General features: G+C 39.3%; 1 protein-coding gene across 1 annotated transcript; it reads left to right on the top strand.

Moving 5' to 3' along the window:
• The first annotated feature begins 3,982 nt into the window (after positions 1–3,982).
• LOC143547108 (uncharacterized) lies at positions 3,983–8,551 on the top strand. Its single transcript, XM_077038613.1, has 4 exons — positions 3,983–4,160; positions 4,250–4,354; positions 4,497–4,583; positions 7,860–8,551. The coding sequence occupies exons 1-4, from the start codon at positions 4,050–4,052 to the stop codon at positions 8,331–8,333; spliced, it is 777 nt and encodes a 258-aa protein (XP_076894728.1). The 5' UTR covers positions 3,983–4,049; the 3' UTR covers positions 8,334–8,551.
• Positions 8,552–14,604: the final 6,053 nt, after the last annotated feature.

Here is a 14,604-nt window from a genome sequence, read left to right on the forward strand (position 1 = left end):
AGAAGGTCATCAGGCGGTCGACATGGGGCTCCACGCCCAGAATGAGGCACACCCATTCAAAATGGCGAATCTTGGCGATCGCCATTGGATGTACCTCCGTCAGATGTACACCGTGTCTCTTCAAAACACGGTACACAAACTTCGTCAATGGGAACCTGAGATTCCCATAAACGAAGAATGCGGCATACACCCCTATCTTACCCTTGGGGGCATCGTACACCGTCTGATGAGGGTTAGGAAACTCAGGCTCGAAAGACTCGAGCATGAACTTCCTAACAATGTACTGGTACAGGTCGACGGTAAGAGCACACTGGCACTCACCAGCAGTACTCTTATCGTCCTTATCAGAAGTAGACGGATTCTCGACATACACGTCAGACTCCTCGGCAGTAGCCTCAAGATCATGAACGGAAGACATGTTTTGAATGTAAAGAACAATTTCAGGAGAATGCTCGACAGAAAAGTTAGAGTATTCGCCGGAAATCGTTTAGAAGAAGAAGAGAGGTGAAACTGTGAGTTGAGATGCAACCTCTCCTCCCTTTATATACACATCGCAATGAATGCGATAAATTTAATGCGGAAGAGAGAGGAAAACGCTGGTGCAATGAAACTATTGACACGTGGAAAAAGCAAGCTGGCAACAGCTGTTGACAGGACGCGTGCCGTAAACTTCGCGGCCACGCGTGCCCATGCGCCTGAAAAAGCGTCTGGAATGACCATATACTGTCACGTCGCCATAACTTCCTGCACGTCCTGACACTGTCAGAAGAAACCGTCGGACGACGTTTCAACAGTTTGGACTGTTCTTATCCTTTCACCAACTCTTCGAATTTCAAAAAGATTCAAAAGTAAGCGGGACTATACCCCTTACCTTGGCAACCAAGTTACTATAAGACATGTGCGAGTACAGTGTTAAGGCAAAACCCTTCACATACTTAGCACCTGCAGGGAATTGAAGCCAAGAATACCTCGGCAACCAAGTAACTATAAGATGGGTGCGGGTACAGTGTCAAGGCAAAACCCTTCAGATACTTAGCACCCGCAGGGAATTGAAGCCAGGAATACCTTGGAAGTAAAGTAACCATAAGACGAGTGCGGGTACAGTGTCAAGGCGAAACCCTTCACATACCGAGCACTCCGCAGGGAATTGAAACCAAGAAGGATCTTCTGGGCCATGCTTGCGGAAACGGGAATAACATCCCCGCATAGCGGGAACGTCGAGAACTAGATTGTTTGAAGCTCCAAGATGGAATTAGTTGTTTTAACATAATTGATCACTATGTTCAAAACTACCAAAACCTCATGGAGAATCTACACAAGTGGAACTCAACGCTCCTGACTTGCGAGGAGGTTACAGACCTACCCGCATCATACCCAAAGATCAAGCAGAAAAGTCGGGAATTTCTGCACGTGACATTAGGACTTCCGCGGGAAGAATCCCCATAGAAAACCTTAAAACTAAACCCTTTTCAAAACCCTTTGCTTAAGTCCAAAAGTTCACCTCACTTATTAACAATTCATGAGAAGAACATTGGACTGGGGGGACTTGAAGAGGTAGGTCCCAGCAGAGCCCAGTTGGACCCGCAAGACTCACCTCAAAGAGGGACGTCTGCGCAGTTGAACCCGCAAGACTCACCTTCAACAGGGACGTCTGCGCAAAGGCTAAACTCGCAAGACTCACCTTGAAGAGAGACGTCTGCGCAGAAACCAACTGGATCCACAGGACCCACCATGCTCAGAGACGTGACGTCCTTACGCGCAGTACGCAAGCTGTTCCCGCAGGAAAAGCCTCCCAATGGTGTACCCCGCCTGTTCCCGCAGCTGCGGATACAAGCCATCAGGGAAGGCTACCCGCGCAGCAAGGCTACACGCACAAGGCACTTAACTCTTAAATAATTCAGTAATGTCACCTGAAGAAGGAGTGAGCAAGCCGGGAACACTCCCGCACAAAGCCGGGAAAACTCCCGCCCAAATGAGCCAGTCCGTACGATACTGGAGGATCTTTTGTACTGTACCTGACGAGGTATGGACAAAAGATCTGACCAAAGATACGACAGCTCACTGACAACAGTATGACGAGCAGCACGCTCTTATACTGTATGTCACTATCAGCCGCTGCCTACTCACCAACCTGTCGGAGGACGTGCATAGCCTGCAGTTGGTGGAACAGGAATAGTACACAGCCGGCCTGGTCACTATCAGCCGCTGCCTACCCACCAACCACCAGCATGGCATGTGCGTAGCCCACAGTTGGCAGAACATAAATACTATTCAGCCGGCTGTACCTTCTTGGAAACCTACCTTCGGCTATAAATACTCCAACACCTTGGAATGGTAGGATTATCTTATGACATCTTATATTATCTTATCTTCTCTAGCAACCTCTTAATATACACTTATATTCAAGAGCAATCTAGTCTGATTCTCACACCGGAGGGTGGTCACAAGGAGGTACCCCCCCCTTCTCAGTGACAAGCTCACGGTGTCTGTTTTGCAGGTCATCAGAAGAACCATCTTTGCCGGACCTAACCCCTCGTGGGAAACATCTATTTAACCCCCAGATTATCCGTAATCTGCCCGGGGTCACTTAGTGTTTCTTCATATATATACAGTAACAAATAGTTTCATATGAATCATTTCTGTAAATATTTCTACGAGAGAACGGTTTTCATATTGTTTTATACTTTAAACAAAACGATGATTTATGTAATTTATTAGTCATTTATATTCAAATGTAAAACAAAATGATAAGGCATAACAGCTTTATAGACCATTTGCTTCCCTGTTCCAAGAGTGTAATTAAGCTGGATTTGAGTCTCAGCCTCACACTATTTGAGCTCGTATTATTAAAAATTATGAAGCTCGACATGTTTTAAAATTTATCGATCTAATTCTGAGTAGCTCACAAACAACTTGACTCGTTTTACACATATGGATGATAGACAACTTGAACCAGATATGCAAACCTTAAACATTTGGGATATGTATTTAGGTATGAGACCGGGTAGGAGATTAATTTAGAAAATCTTTACAAGTATGAGACCGGATTGGAGATTAACTTAATAAATCTTACATGTATGAGACTTGCCGTATTAGAAGAATTTTGATTAGATTACCCAAAAGATACATACCCATTTACTTGAACAATACATGTATACATATTTTTTTCACCATACTTATTGTCTTTATCCTTGATAATAGAAGAATCTACTAATTCATTGATTTTTGATTTCTGTTTCTAATTTCCTTTGGTAACCAAATTACATAAAAAACAGAATAGTAAGAAATATATTTGGAATCTCAACTTACAATTGTTTATAATGTAATAAGTATACCGATATCTCACACCAAACTGCCATTGGGTGGAACTCTTTAAGGGCGAGGAGGGGTCAGCCCCTATGTTTTTGAGCTTTAAGGTTTCGACCCCTATGTTTTTTAGCTAAGAACTTTTTAAATATAACACATATTTATAGTAATATTTTTAGAATAAGAAGTGATGGATAATATATGATTTTTGATAGCCCAAACTAAACAAACTAAAAGAACTAGTTACTTTTTTTTATTTGGTGAAAATTTTGATTTTTTGTGTAATAAATTAAATTTCTAATTTTTTCGGCCTTCCCGTTTTAAAAGTTCCTACGCCACTGTCACAATAAGATATGAAACTAAAATTTTAGATTACCGCAGTCTCATAGTTCACTCTAGAGGTGTACAAAACCGGTTATTTTACAAACTGAACCTTTTTAACTGATTTTAAACCAGTTTAAGACAAAAAAAACCGGTTTGATTATGAATACCCAAACCGCTATACGAACCGCCGTCTGGTTTGGTTTGGGATCTAGTTTGGTAGAAACTGGTTTTTTTACACCTGTAGTTCACACTAGCTCGGCCCATTGAATTGTTTTCCCAATTGAAACAAACTTAACGGGCCATCCTGTAACTAACTCTCTCTCTCATTCACATTCATATTCACCGTTCCTCTATAAACAAACACTCTTGAAAACTCTGGCGCCAAAACCACTCCCAATTTGTCCGTACTCAACAGCGAAATGAAAGACGAACTTCAAACTCCAAAGAGCGAACACTTACCTCTTCCTTCCACTCGCAAGCTTAAATCCATTAATCCTCCATCAAAGAAGCCACATCACCAGCAACAAAAGGTAACAAACACAATATTATTATTATTAATCACTAATCGTCACGTTTTGTTTACAATTGTGGTTTAAATCGTATCGATCTGATGTAACAGACTACGAAACCGAACGCCGCGAGTTCCGGTTTCACTCCGATTACTGTAGAGGATTCAATTGAGAAGATCTCGTTAGCTGAAGCTGATCAATCAATCGTAGTAGATGTATGTTATTTGAATTCAATTCTTATATCGCTGTTTTCATTTAACCTAATTCTACGTATTCGACTGTTTAATTTGAATTTCTTATTTTCGTGATTGATTTTGTAATGTACAGATAACTAAAACGGACTTGAACTCTGATCAGCCTCCGGTTTCCGATGACATTGAGTCGGCTAGAGGCTCTTTGATCTCAGAGGCGTTTGAGTTTTACGATGATCAAGCATCCATTGAGGTATATTTTCAGTTCGGTTCGGTTTTAGTGTTGTGGATAAGTGAAGTGGTATGGATCTAAGAGTTTAGAGTGTAAACATGCCTATATGCATTAGGTTTAGAAGATTAGGGCAAAAACATTGTAAATTACATAGCTGTTCTGATTGCTTATATTTACTGTTTATGATTTTTAATTTTTTCAATATGATGTTATTATCCTGCTTAGAACACCTGAAACTTAATTGTTTGTGTGGTAAATCATCTGATAGAGCTTATAACATGAATGACATTAGAAACTGGACAACTTAAATTAACATTGGCTAATCATGCTAATTTTTGTTATTATAGGATTTAATTATCTAGTAATTTAGGGCGAAAACATTGTAAATGTTTGCTTCTTAGTACAATATCTGGTGCAAACTGTTGTTCATTTAAAATTTAGTCTCATAGGCGATCTGATTCGGACACGGTACTATTGACGCTGATCAATCAATCGAGAAGTGAAATGATATGGATTTAAACATTTAAAGTGTAAACATGCATATTTACATCAGAAATAGAATATTTGGGCTCAAACAATGAAAGTGCTATAGGTGATCTGATTTAATGCCATAGGTGGTCTTATATTGATATAGGTTATTAGAGGATTTAATTATGTAGTAATTACTGTAATCTAGAGCGAAAACATTCTGAATGTTTGCTTCTTAGAAGTTAGAACTACTGATATTAATAGTTATTAGGTGAAAACTGTTCATTTGGAATTTAATGCATAGGTGATCTGTTTCAAACACAGTACTCTCTACACTTTGTGATATTTTCATATTAACTGTTTATTATTTCTCTAGTTGGAGCTCGTGTTCCTGCCTAGAATGTGATATGAGCACACACTTAAATTAAAATTGGCTAGAATGTAAATGGCATAGATGAGCAATTTCTACATGTGGTGATTATTTCATATTTACAGTTTACGATTTCTTATTTTTTCAATCTGATGCCATTATCCTGCTTAGATGTTATACGAGTTTACACTTTAAAAGAACACCAGAAAGTATATTGTTTGCACAGTAAATCATCACATAAATGACACTGATAGAAATTGGATTATTTAAATTAAAATTGGCTAATTATGCTAATTTTTGTGATTGTATGATCTGATTATGTTGTAATTTAGTGGTACTCTTCAAATATTCAGAAATAGAGTGTTAAGAGAGAAAATATTGTAAATGTTTGCTTCTTAGAACAAATGATAACAATTATTCGGTACAAACCGTTCTTTTGAAATTTTAATGCCATAGGTGATCTGATTCAAACACGGCACTTTCTATACTTAGTGATTATATCATATTCAGTTATTCACCGTTTATGATTGTTTATTTCTCCAATGAGAGTTTGTTTTCCTGCTTAGAGTGTGATATGAGCTCATACATAAAATATCACCAGCTAGTCATTACCCTTTGTTATGTGCTAATCTTTGTTATTACAATATTTGATCCTGCTTAGAATTTTGTTATTATAGGATTTAATTACGTAGTTGCTTAGTGGTACTCTTCAAATTTTCAGAAATAGAAATTTAGAGCGAAATTATTGTAAATGTTTGGTTCTTAGAACACGTGATAACAGTTATTCGGTACAAACTAAGTGATCTGATTCAAACACGGTACTTTCTACACTTGGTGATTATTTCCTATTAACCGTTTATGATTGTTTATTTCTCCGATATGATTTTGTTTGCCTGCTTAGAATGTGTGTGCCTGTTTTAGTGTTGTGGAGAAGTGAAGTGATATGGATCCAAGGGTTTAGAGTGTAAACATGCATGTTTACATCAGTGATAGAAAATTAGGGCAAAAACAGACGGTGCAAACGAGCGAGCCAAGCCTGAGCTCGACTATGCTCAAGCTCGGCTCGTTTAACTTACACAGAGCTTGAGCTCGAGTTTGGCTTGTTTCAATCTCTATTTCTAAAGCTCGAGCTCGGATCGTGAGTAATTTTTCAAGCTCGAGCTCCGCTCGTTTACAATTTCTTAATTAATTTTTATATATTTATAATCGTTTGCATACTATAAGTTTATATATAACATAATATATATTATTTATTTATTTTTCATAACATATTATATATCTATATATTAATAACTATTCGACATATATAAATATATAATTTAAGAAATTATATCAATGACAAGCTCGTTTAGGCTCGCGAGCCGGATCTAGCTCAATAAGCGAAGCTCGGGCTCGAGCTCATTTATTTAACGAGCTTACTTTTAGGCTCGGGCTCGTTTAATCTCGGCTCGAACGAGTTTATTCACGAGCCGATCTCTAGCAGCTCGCCTCGTTTGCAGCCCTAGGCCAAAAACGGTGTAAATGCCATAGGTGATCTGATTTAACGCCATAGGTTATATAGGCTGTTATAGAATTTAATTATGTAGTAATTACTGTAATTTAGAGCGAAAACCTTGTGAATGTTTGTTTCTTAGAACAAGTGATACTAGTTATTAGGTGAAAAATATTCATTTGGAAAGCAATGCATAGGTGATCTGTTTCAAACACAGTACATTCTACACTTGGTGAGAATTTTTATTAACAACTATTATTTGCTTATATTTCTAATCGGAGCTCGTTTTCCTTCTTAGAATGTGATATGAGCTCACACTTGAATTAAAATTAACTAGAATGTAAATGCCCTAGGTGATTATTTCATATTTACAGTTTATGATTTCTTATCTTTATTAATCTGATGTCATTATTTTGCTTAGAATGTGATATGAGTTTACACTTTATAAGAAGACTAGAAACACGCTTTATAAGAAGACCAGAAACTTAATTGTTTACACGGCAAATCATCTGACGAAGCTCATCACATGAATGACATTGATTGAAATTGGACAACTTAAATTAACATTGGCTAATTATTCTGATTATTGTTATTATAGGATCTAAATATGTAGTTTAGAGTTGCTCCTCAATTTTTCAAGAATAAAAGTTTAGAGCGAAAACATTGTAAATGTTTGCTTCTTAGAAGTTAGAACTGATTACATCTCTTAGGTAAAAACTGTTCCTTTGAAATTTAATGCCATAAGTGATCTGATTCAAATGCAGTACTTTCTTCCATTGGTCTTTATATCATATTAACCGTTTATTATTGCTTATTTCTCCAATCTGAGCTCATGTTCATGCTTATAGTGTAATATGAGTTCACACTTCAATTAGCATTAGCTAGTCATTACCATATGCTATGTGCTAATATTCGCTATTACAGTATTTAATTCTGTAGTAACATAAGTTTCCTCTTCATATTTCAGAGCTACATCGCGTCTTTTAATCAACATATTTCACCATCGTTTATCACGACTCCATTGTCATCCAAGTCACCTGATGCAACAACTCCTCTGTCATGCATAACAACTGCTGAAACAACTCCACCATCATCAACATTCAAAATAACTACAGATGCTGTGATTCATGAAGCTACAATAGAAGAATCAAAATCAGTCAAGCCAGAACCATTAGTAAAGCATCTAAGGGAATCAATAATTCAGGTTTTGAATTCATCTGACATTGAGCCCAATTACAAGAAACTTCTGGATGCATTGATCAAGACAGTGATCGAACAGTTCTGTACTTCACATGAAGATAAGGGTTCGGTAGTTGAGCGGTTTTCAAAGAAAGTAAAGTTTGTGCTGCTGAGCTATTTGCTAGTGATGCTTCTTGGTTCTGTTGGTTTCTTCCTACTTTCAGATGCACAAAACAGCTATCATGGCCCTCCACCAACCTAAAATGTAAGATTCTCATCATTCTATTTGCTTTAGTATATTCTGTTATGGATATTAATTAGCAGCCTTATTGATTGAATAATGAATAATCTAGTTAGAATAAGATGATACTTTGGCCAACACATGTTTAAAAATTGAATTTAGAATGTGTATATGATATATTGTTAGTTGTTACACAAGTATCAACAACATTTCACAAGTCTAACAGAACCTGAATAAATGAATGAATGATTGATTGATATCATCTAATTTGATTGTCTGGCAGTTGTTATAAAGGGACTCATAATATTGATACAATGATAATATCCCATGTGATTAGTGGGATCTTTTTTCCTTTGGCCAATAGCATTTTATCAAAGGAGGTTTATCTTTATTATAACATGGTGTAGTCCCATTAATGTGTAGTGGGATCCACTTCATTTTGTCTTTTTTTGTTATGTTATGTCCCCATGTTTTCTTTCCCATTCAATTAGATGGTTATCTAATTTACATTTAGATGGTTGTCTAATTTAAAGTAAGTTGGATCTAGGATCCAATATGTTTCCACTTGAGTCCCTCTAGTAAGCTTTCTGTCTTTAATCTTCCTAACAGTCAAATGTCTAATGTAAACTGCGTTTTATCATATTGGTTAGTAGCATATTCACGGATATATAAAAACTATTCATATTCAAGTGTACTCTGACAAAGATTTATTTCTGTTTTGACACGCTTTAGTTTAATTTGCGTGTCATGGCATCAACTTTATTCTATTGTTTACAAACTTAAATGGTTATCTCTATTAACTTTTATAAAAATCAAATATCTTTTGGATTGACTTGTATTAGGTCAAGTTAGGTATACCGAAATGATTAAGCTAAAGTTTTAACAACTTGTCGTTCTAGATACTTGTCGTAGTCATGTTTCTTCTATTTGTGGTCGACATCGATCCAACTAAAGGGTGAGCGGATATCTTTCCGGGCTACAAATTTTATATTGATAAGAGTGCGCAAAGTAGTTTGACCTTTTAAATTGTTTCTCCTATATATATTTTATGGTTTTAAATAAAAATGAGACTTTTTAAATTTTTTTCTAACAGAATATACACCCACAAAAATATAAACAGAGGGTTTTAATGATTTTTAAACAAATTTTTTTTTGAAAGGCAAATTTCTTAATCCCTGAAGTGGGACTTGAACCCACAACCTTCACAAACATTAGGTGTTTTTTAGAGGCTTTGCCTCTACCATTGGACCACCACCCCAATGGCGATTTTTAAACAAATTGATTGGAATGAATCTAACCTACCAATAATTAATGATGGCCAAGAGCACAGTTTAATCTAATTATTGATTTGGATCTAAGTAAACCCACTCTTTTGGCTGGATTACCAATGACATTATCTCATGCTAACCTTCATTTTCATTATCTTAAGTACTTAATCTACTTTAGAACTGACTTAGCTGTACTTATGGATAATCACTTGGTATAATCCAACAAATCTTAATAAACATTTGAAACCATTAGTTAATGGCGATGACTTTATTGTTCTAGAATACGCTACAACAATAATTGGTTGAATTATATTATATATATGTGTTATATATAAACGAATAAAACATGAATGAAAACTCTCAAGTAATTATTTATATCTAATTGGTTTATTTACACATGTAAACACACATATCTAACTTGTGATTACACATATATAAAACATGAATAAAAACTCAAAGTAATATTACATATATAAAGTAAGTAAATAAATAAAAAACCCTTGTAATTGTCTAAATTTTATCTATTAAAAAGTTTGATCATTGACTAACAACACACCTACACTTAGCATGAAAAATCCAATTATATTGAGCTCCATGTATACATGACCATAAGAATCATTTGAAAAAAATATGAACCACTTTCTACCAGTCAAATACGTGAGACGAAGATCTATTTTACGTAGATCTATTTTCATGATTGAGAATGCATTATAATGTAGTTGGTATTCACCGAATATATTGCATATTCAACAAGTAAACATCACAGGTGAATAAACGTATTTCCTAGCAATAAATACATTAATACAAAAGTAAAATATGTTGTATTCATTGGTAAATACACGTTGTAGGGGTATGGTATTAAACCCGGTTTTACAATCCTAAATTTATTATATATTTGGCTTATCTTATTATATGGACTAATACAATGTTATTGGGCTGAAGGGGTTTTGTGGAGGTAACCCTATTAGGGTACCATGATGGTGGCCATGAGGCTTTCTATATAAGGGGGTCTTCACCTCCTTATTAGAGGCCATGCTCAATAACTGTCACCACCAGTTTTTGTGTCTGTGAAAAAGAGATCTTCAAGATCATCTTAGCGGTCACCTCCACACCCCCAAAAAAGTCACTGCAGATCCGGAGCAGCCGGAGGAGAAGCTCAAGATGCAGTTCGTTCATCTCAAAATCCGTGGAAACATCGTCATGGATCAGGTCAGATTCATTTCATGCTTCGACATTGGCGCCATCCGTGGGACGGCAATGAACTGCACTTTGCTTCTCGTCTCGGCCCTCCAATCTCTTCATCGATACCTCGGATACACGGTTTCTTCTTTCAGATGACCTACGGAAATCCAAAAAACCCGTAGATCTAAAGTATTTCCAGATCTGGAAATATACAGGAAGAAACCACCGAGCTTTGGGGAAAAACCTTTAGATCTTTGTTTCTCAGATCTGGGTTCGTTTGAGCAGCAGCCACACTGCACATTCATAAATCCAAAAACCCTATCAGATCTGTTGGTTTTTTCATAAAACCTACCTGATGGGATATTCAAAATCTTTGGATCACTCGCGCCAAGGCGGGCCACATGCGCGCCCCGGCGATCTCTACGCCAGAGCGGGACGTATGCGCGCCCCGGCGGTCTCTACGCCAAAGCGGGACGTATGCGCGCCCCGGCGGTCTCTGCGCCAAAGCGGGACGTATGCGCGCCCCGGCGGTCTTTACGCCAAAGCGGGACGTATGCGCGCCCCGGCGGTCTCTACGCCAAAGCGGGTCGTATGCGCGCCCCGGCAGTCTTTACGCCAAAGCGGGACGTATGCGCGCCCCGGCGGTCTCTACGCCACAGCGGGCCGCATGCGCGCCCCGGCGGTCTCTACGCCACAGCGGGCCGCATGCGCGCTCCCGGCGATTACTACGCCACAGCGGGCCGCATACGCGCTCCCGGCGATTACTACGCCACAGCGGGTCGCATGCGCGCTCCCGGCGATCACTCTACGCCTCGGCTCACGCATGTCACACGTGTACGCATCACGCATGCTCACGCATACCACGTATGCTCACGCATCGCGTATGCTCACGCATCACGTATGCTCACGCATATCACATGCCCACGCATCTCCTCTGCTCACGCATCGCATGTTATTGGGCTCCACGTATGCTCAGGCATATCAGATGCTCACGCATCATGCACGCTCACGCACCACATCTGCGCGTGAGAACAAAGGAGGCATTGCGCAGGCCGCGCGTAAGCGATAAAGGCTGAAAATCCTCATAATTTCCCATACGGCTCCGCGCCATACTTAAAGGCTGGGAATCCTCATAATTTCTCATACGGCTCCGCGCCATGCTTAAAGGCTGGGAATCCTCATAATTTCTCATACGGCTCCGCGCCATGCTTAAAGGCTGGGAATCCTCATAATTTCCCACACGGCTCCGCGCCATGCTTAAAGGCTGGGAATCCTCATAATTTCCCACACGGCTCCGCGCCATGCTTAAAGGCTGGGAATCCTCATAATTTCCCATACGGCTCCGCGCCATGCTTAAAGGCTGGGAATCCTCATAATTTCCCATACGGCTCCGCGCCATGCTTAAAGGCTGGGAATCCTCATAATTTCCCATACGGCTCCGCGCCATACTTAAAGGCTGGGAATCCTCATAATTTCCCATACGGCTCTGCGCCATACTTAAAGGTTGGGAATCCTCATAAACCCGTTGGCCACGCACCAGGCTTATTATTCTCATTGCCCGTCAGTCGCTCCGCGCGCAGGCTTATTATTCTCAGACCCGTAAGACGCCCCGCGCGCATGCTTATTATTCTCATTGCCCGTAAGTCGCTCCGCGCGCAGGCTTTATTATTTTCAGGACCCGTAAGTCGCCCACGCGCAGACTTTTATATTCTCATAGCGCGTAAGACGCCACGCGCGCAAGCTTTTATTATTATTACAGCTCGTAAGACGCCACACGCGCAAGCTTCATTATTCTTATAGCTCGTAAGACGCCTCGCGCGCAAGCTTTTATTATTATTACAGCTCGTAAGACGCCACGCGCGCAAGCTTCATTATTCTTATAGCTCGTAAGACGCCTCGCGCGCAGGCTTTTATTATTATTACAGCTCGTAAGACGCCACGCGCGCAAGCTTCGTTATCCTTGTAGCTCGTAAGACGCCTCGCGCGCAAGCTTTTACTATTCTTAGAGCTCGTAAGACGCCTCGCGCGCAAGCTTTTATTATTATTATAGCTGGTAAGACGCCACGCGCGCAGGCTTTTATTATTCTCATTGCCCGTAAGACGCCCCGCGCGCAGGCTTTATGATTCAGACCCGTAAGACGCCACGCGCGCAGGCCCTTACTATTCTCAGACCCGTAAGACGCCACGCGCGCAGGCTTCTATTATTATTACAGCCCGTAAGACGCCCCGCGCGCAGGCTTTTGTTATTTTCATTGCCCCGTAAGTCGCCTCACGCGCGCAGGCTTTTTTTTTAGTCAGCTCGTAAGTCGCCTCGCGCGCAAGCTGTATCATTTTTATAGCTCGTAAGCTTCCTCGCGCGCAAGTTATGACGCGCACTCTATCTTTTATCAGGCCCCGCGCCACTATTATTATGATGCGTGCTATATCTTATTCATACTAGCGCACCATCATTATCATTAAACCACAACACGTCACCATCATGGAGAAAATCTCCCAAAACTCGAAGGATAAAGCCGAAGAAAAGGGAAAAAACCGCCCTAACACACCTTATAAAGTCCAGCGCTCCACCTAAGCGCTTGCGCGCCCAGGAGCAACGCTGGACTTGGGGGGGCTTGTAGGGGTATGGTATTAAACCCGGTTTTACAATCCTAAATTTATTATATATTTGGCTTATCTTATTATATGGACTAATACAATGTTATTGGGCTGAGGGGGTTTTGTGGAGGTAACCCTATTAGGGTACCATGATGGTGGCCATGAGGCTTTCTATATAAGGGGGTCTTCACCTCCTTATTAGAGGCCATGCTCAATAAGTGCCACCACCAGTTTTTGTGTCTGTGAAAAAGAGATCTTCAAGATCATCTTAGCGGTCACCTCCACACCCCCAAAAAAGTCACTGCAGATCCGGAGCAGCCGGAGGAGAAGCTCAAGATGCGGTTCGTTCATCTCAAAATCCGTGGAAACATCGTAATGGATCAGGTCAGATTCATTTCATGTCGATGCTTCGACACACGTAAACCCCAATATCTAGTTATTGTCAAGGTATATGAATCTGAAAGGTAGTAGGGTCATCAGTTTATAGACGTACTCAACAATATCTAGTTTGGATTCCATATTCATTATTCAACACATGTAAAACATATCTAAGTTTTTAATCATTTTAATATGTCTAAGTCTAAATATTGGCAGTGGCGAAGCTTGGGTTTCGTCACAGCGTGACCGAAGTCACGGACCCAAAAATTTTCGGGTCGATAATTCGGTTCGTGTCGGTGGTTCGGATTGGATCAAACAATATGACATGTATATATCAAAAAGTTTTTCATTCAATCAAACGATTGTTCTTACAATAAAAGTAAAAAAAAAAACTAGATGATTTTTTAACCAAAAAAGACATAAAATATTCATAATAATACGAGAACCGAGTGGAAGGCTGAGTACCTTAGAAGAAGAACTACAAAGCAGCTCGACGACCTTTAAGATTTTTGAATTCCTTGATTAATTAGTATTTGATTGTGGTTGTTGTGGAGCTTCATTATTAACCGGCTCACTAGTTGAAGCTCTTTGTCGTTTACTCGTTTGTTCATCACCGCTTTTTTTGAAAAAAAAAATTATAGTCTCTTGCTTTTTCATGATTGACCTAATTAAGAATATTCAATAGGGTGAGTTAAAGTAAACTTTCACCATAGAATGCCAATTACAAGCCTAGTTTGATTAATTTCCCCAAATCCCCAATTCTACAATTACAAACCCTAAGTTTATAATCCTTAAACACTAATCAATATAAATCATACAATGTTTAACAATAACAAAAAGATGAAGTAATACCTTGTTGACCAAGGCTG

The sequence above is a fragment of the Bidens hawaiensis genome, unplaced genomic scaffold (assembly GCF_021521415.1).
Source record: "Bidens hawaiensis isolate Kalapana, Puna unplaced genomic scaffold, B.hawaiensis_p1.1 tig00014618_1, whole genome shotgun sequence".
NCBI lineage: Eukaryota > Viridiplantae > Streptophyta > Magnoliopsida > Asterales > Asteraceae > Bidens > Bidens hawaiensis.

Excerpts from the sequence above, each read along its gene's own strand:
- LOC143547108 (XM_077038613.1), top strand. The coding sequence starts at position 4,050 with ATGAAAGACGAACTTCAAACTCCAAAGAGCGAACACTTACCTCTTCCT. Across the intron at positions 4,161-4,249 it reads CACATCACCAGCAACAAAAG|ACTACGAAACCGAACGCCGC; the intron begins GTAACAAACACA and ends CTGATGTAACAG. Across the intron at positions 4,584-7,859 it reads ATGATCAAGCATCCATTGAG|AGCTACATCGCGTCTTTTAA; the intron begins GTATATTTTCAG and ends TTCATATTTCAG.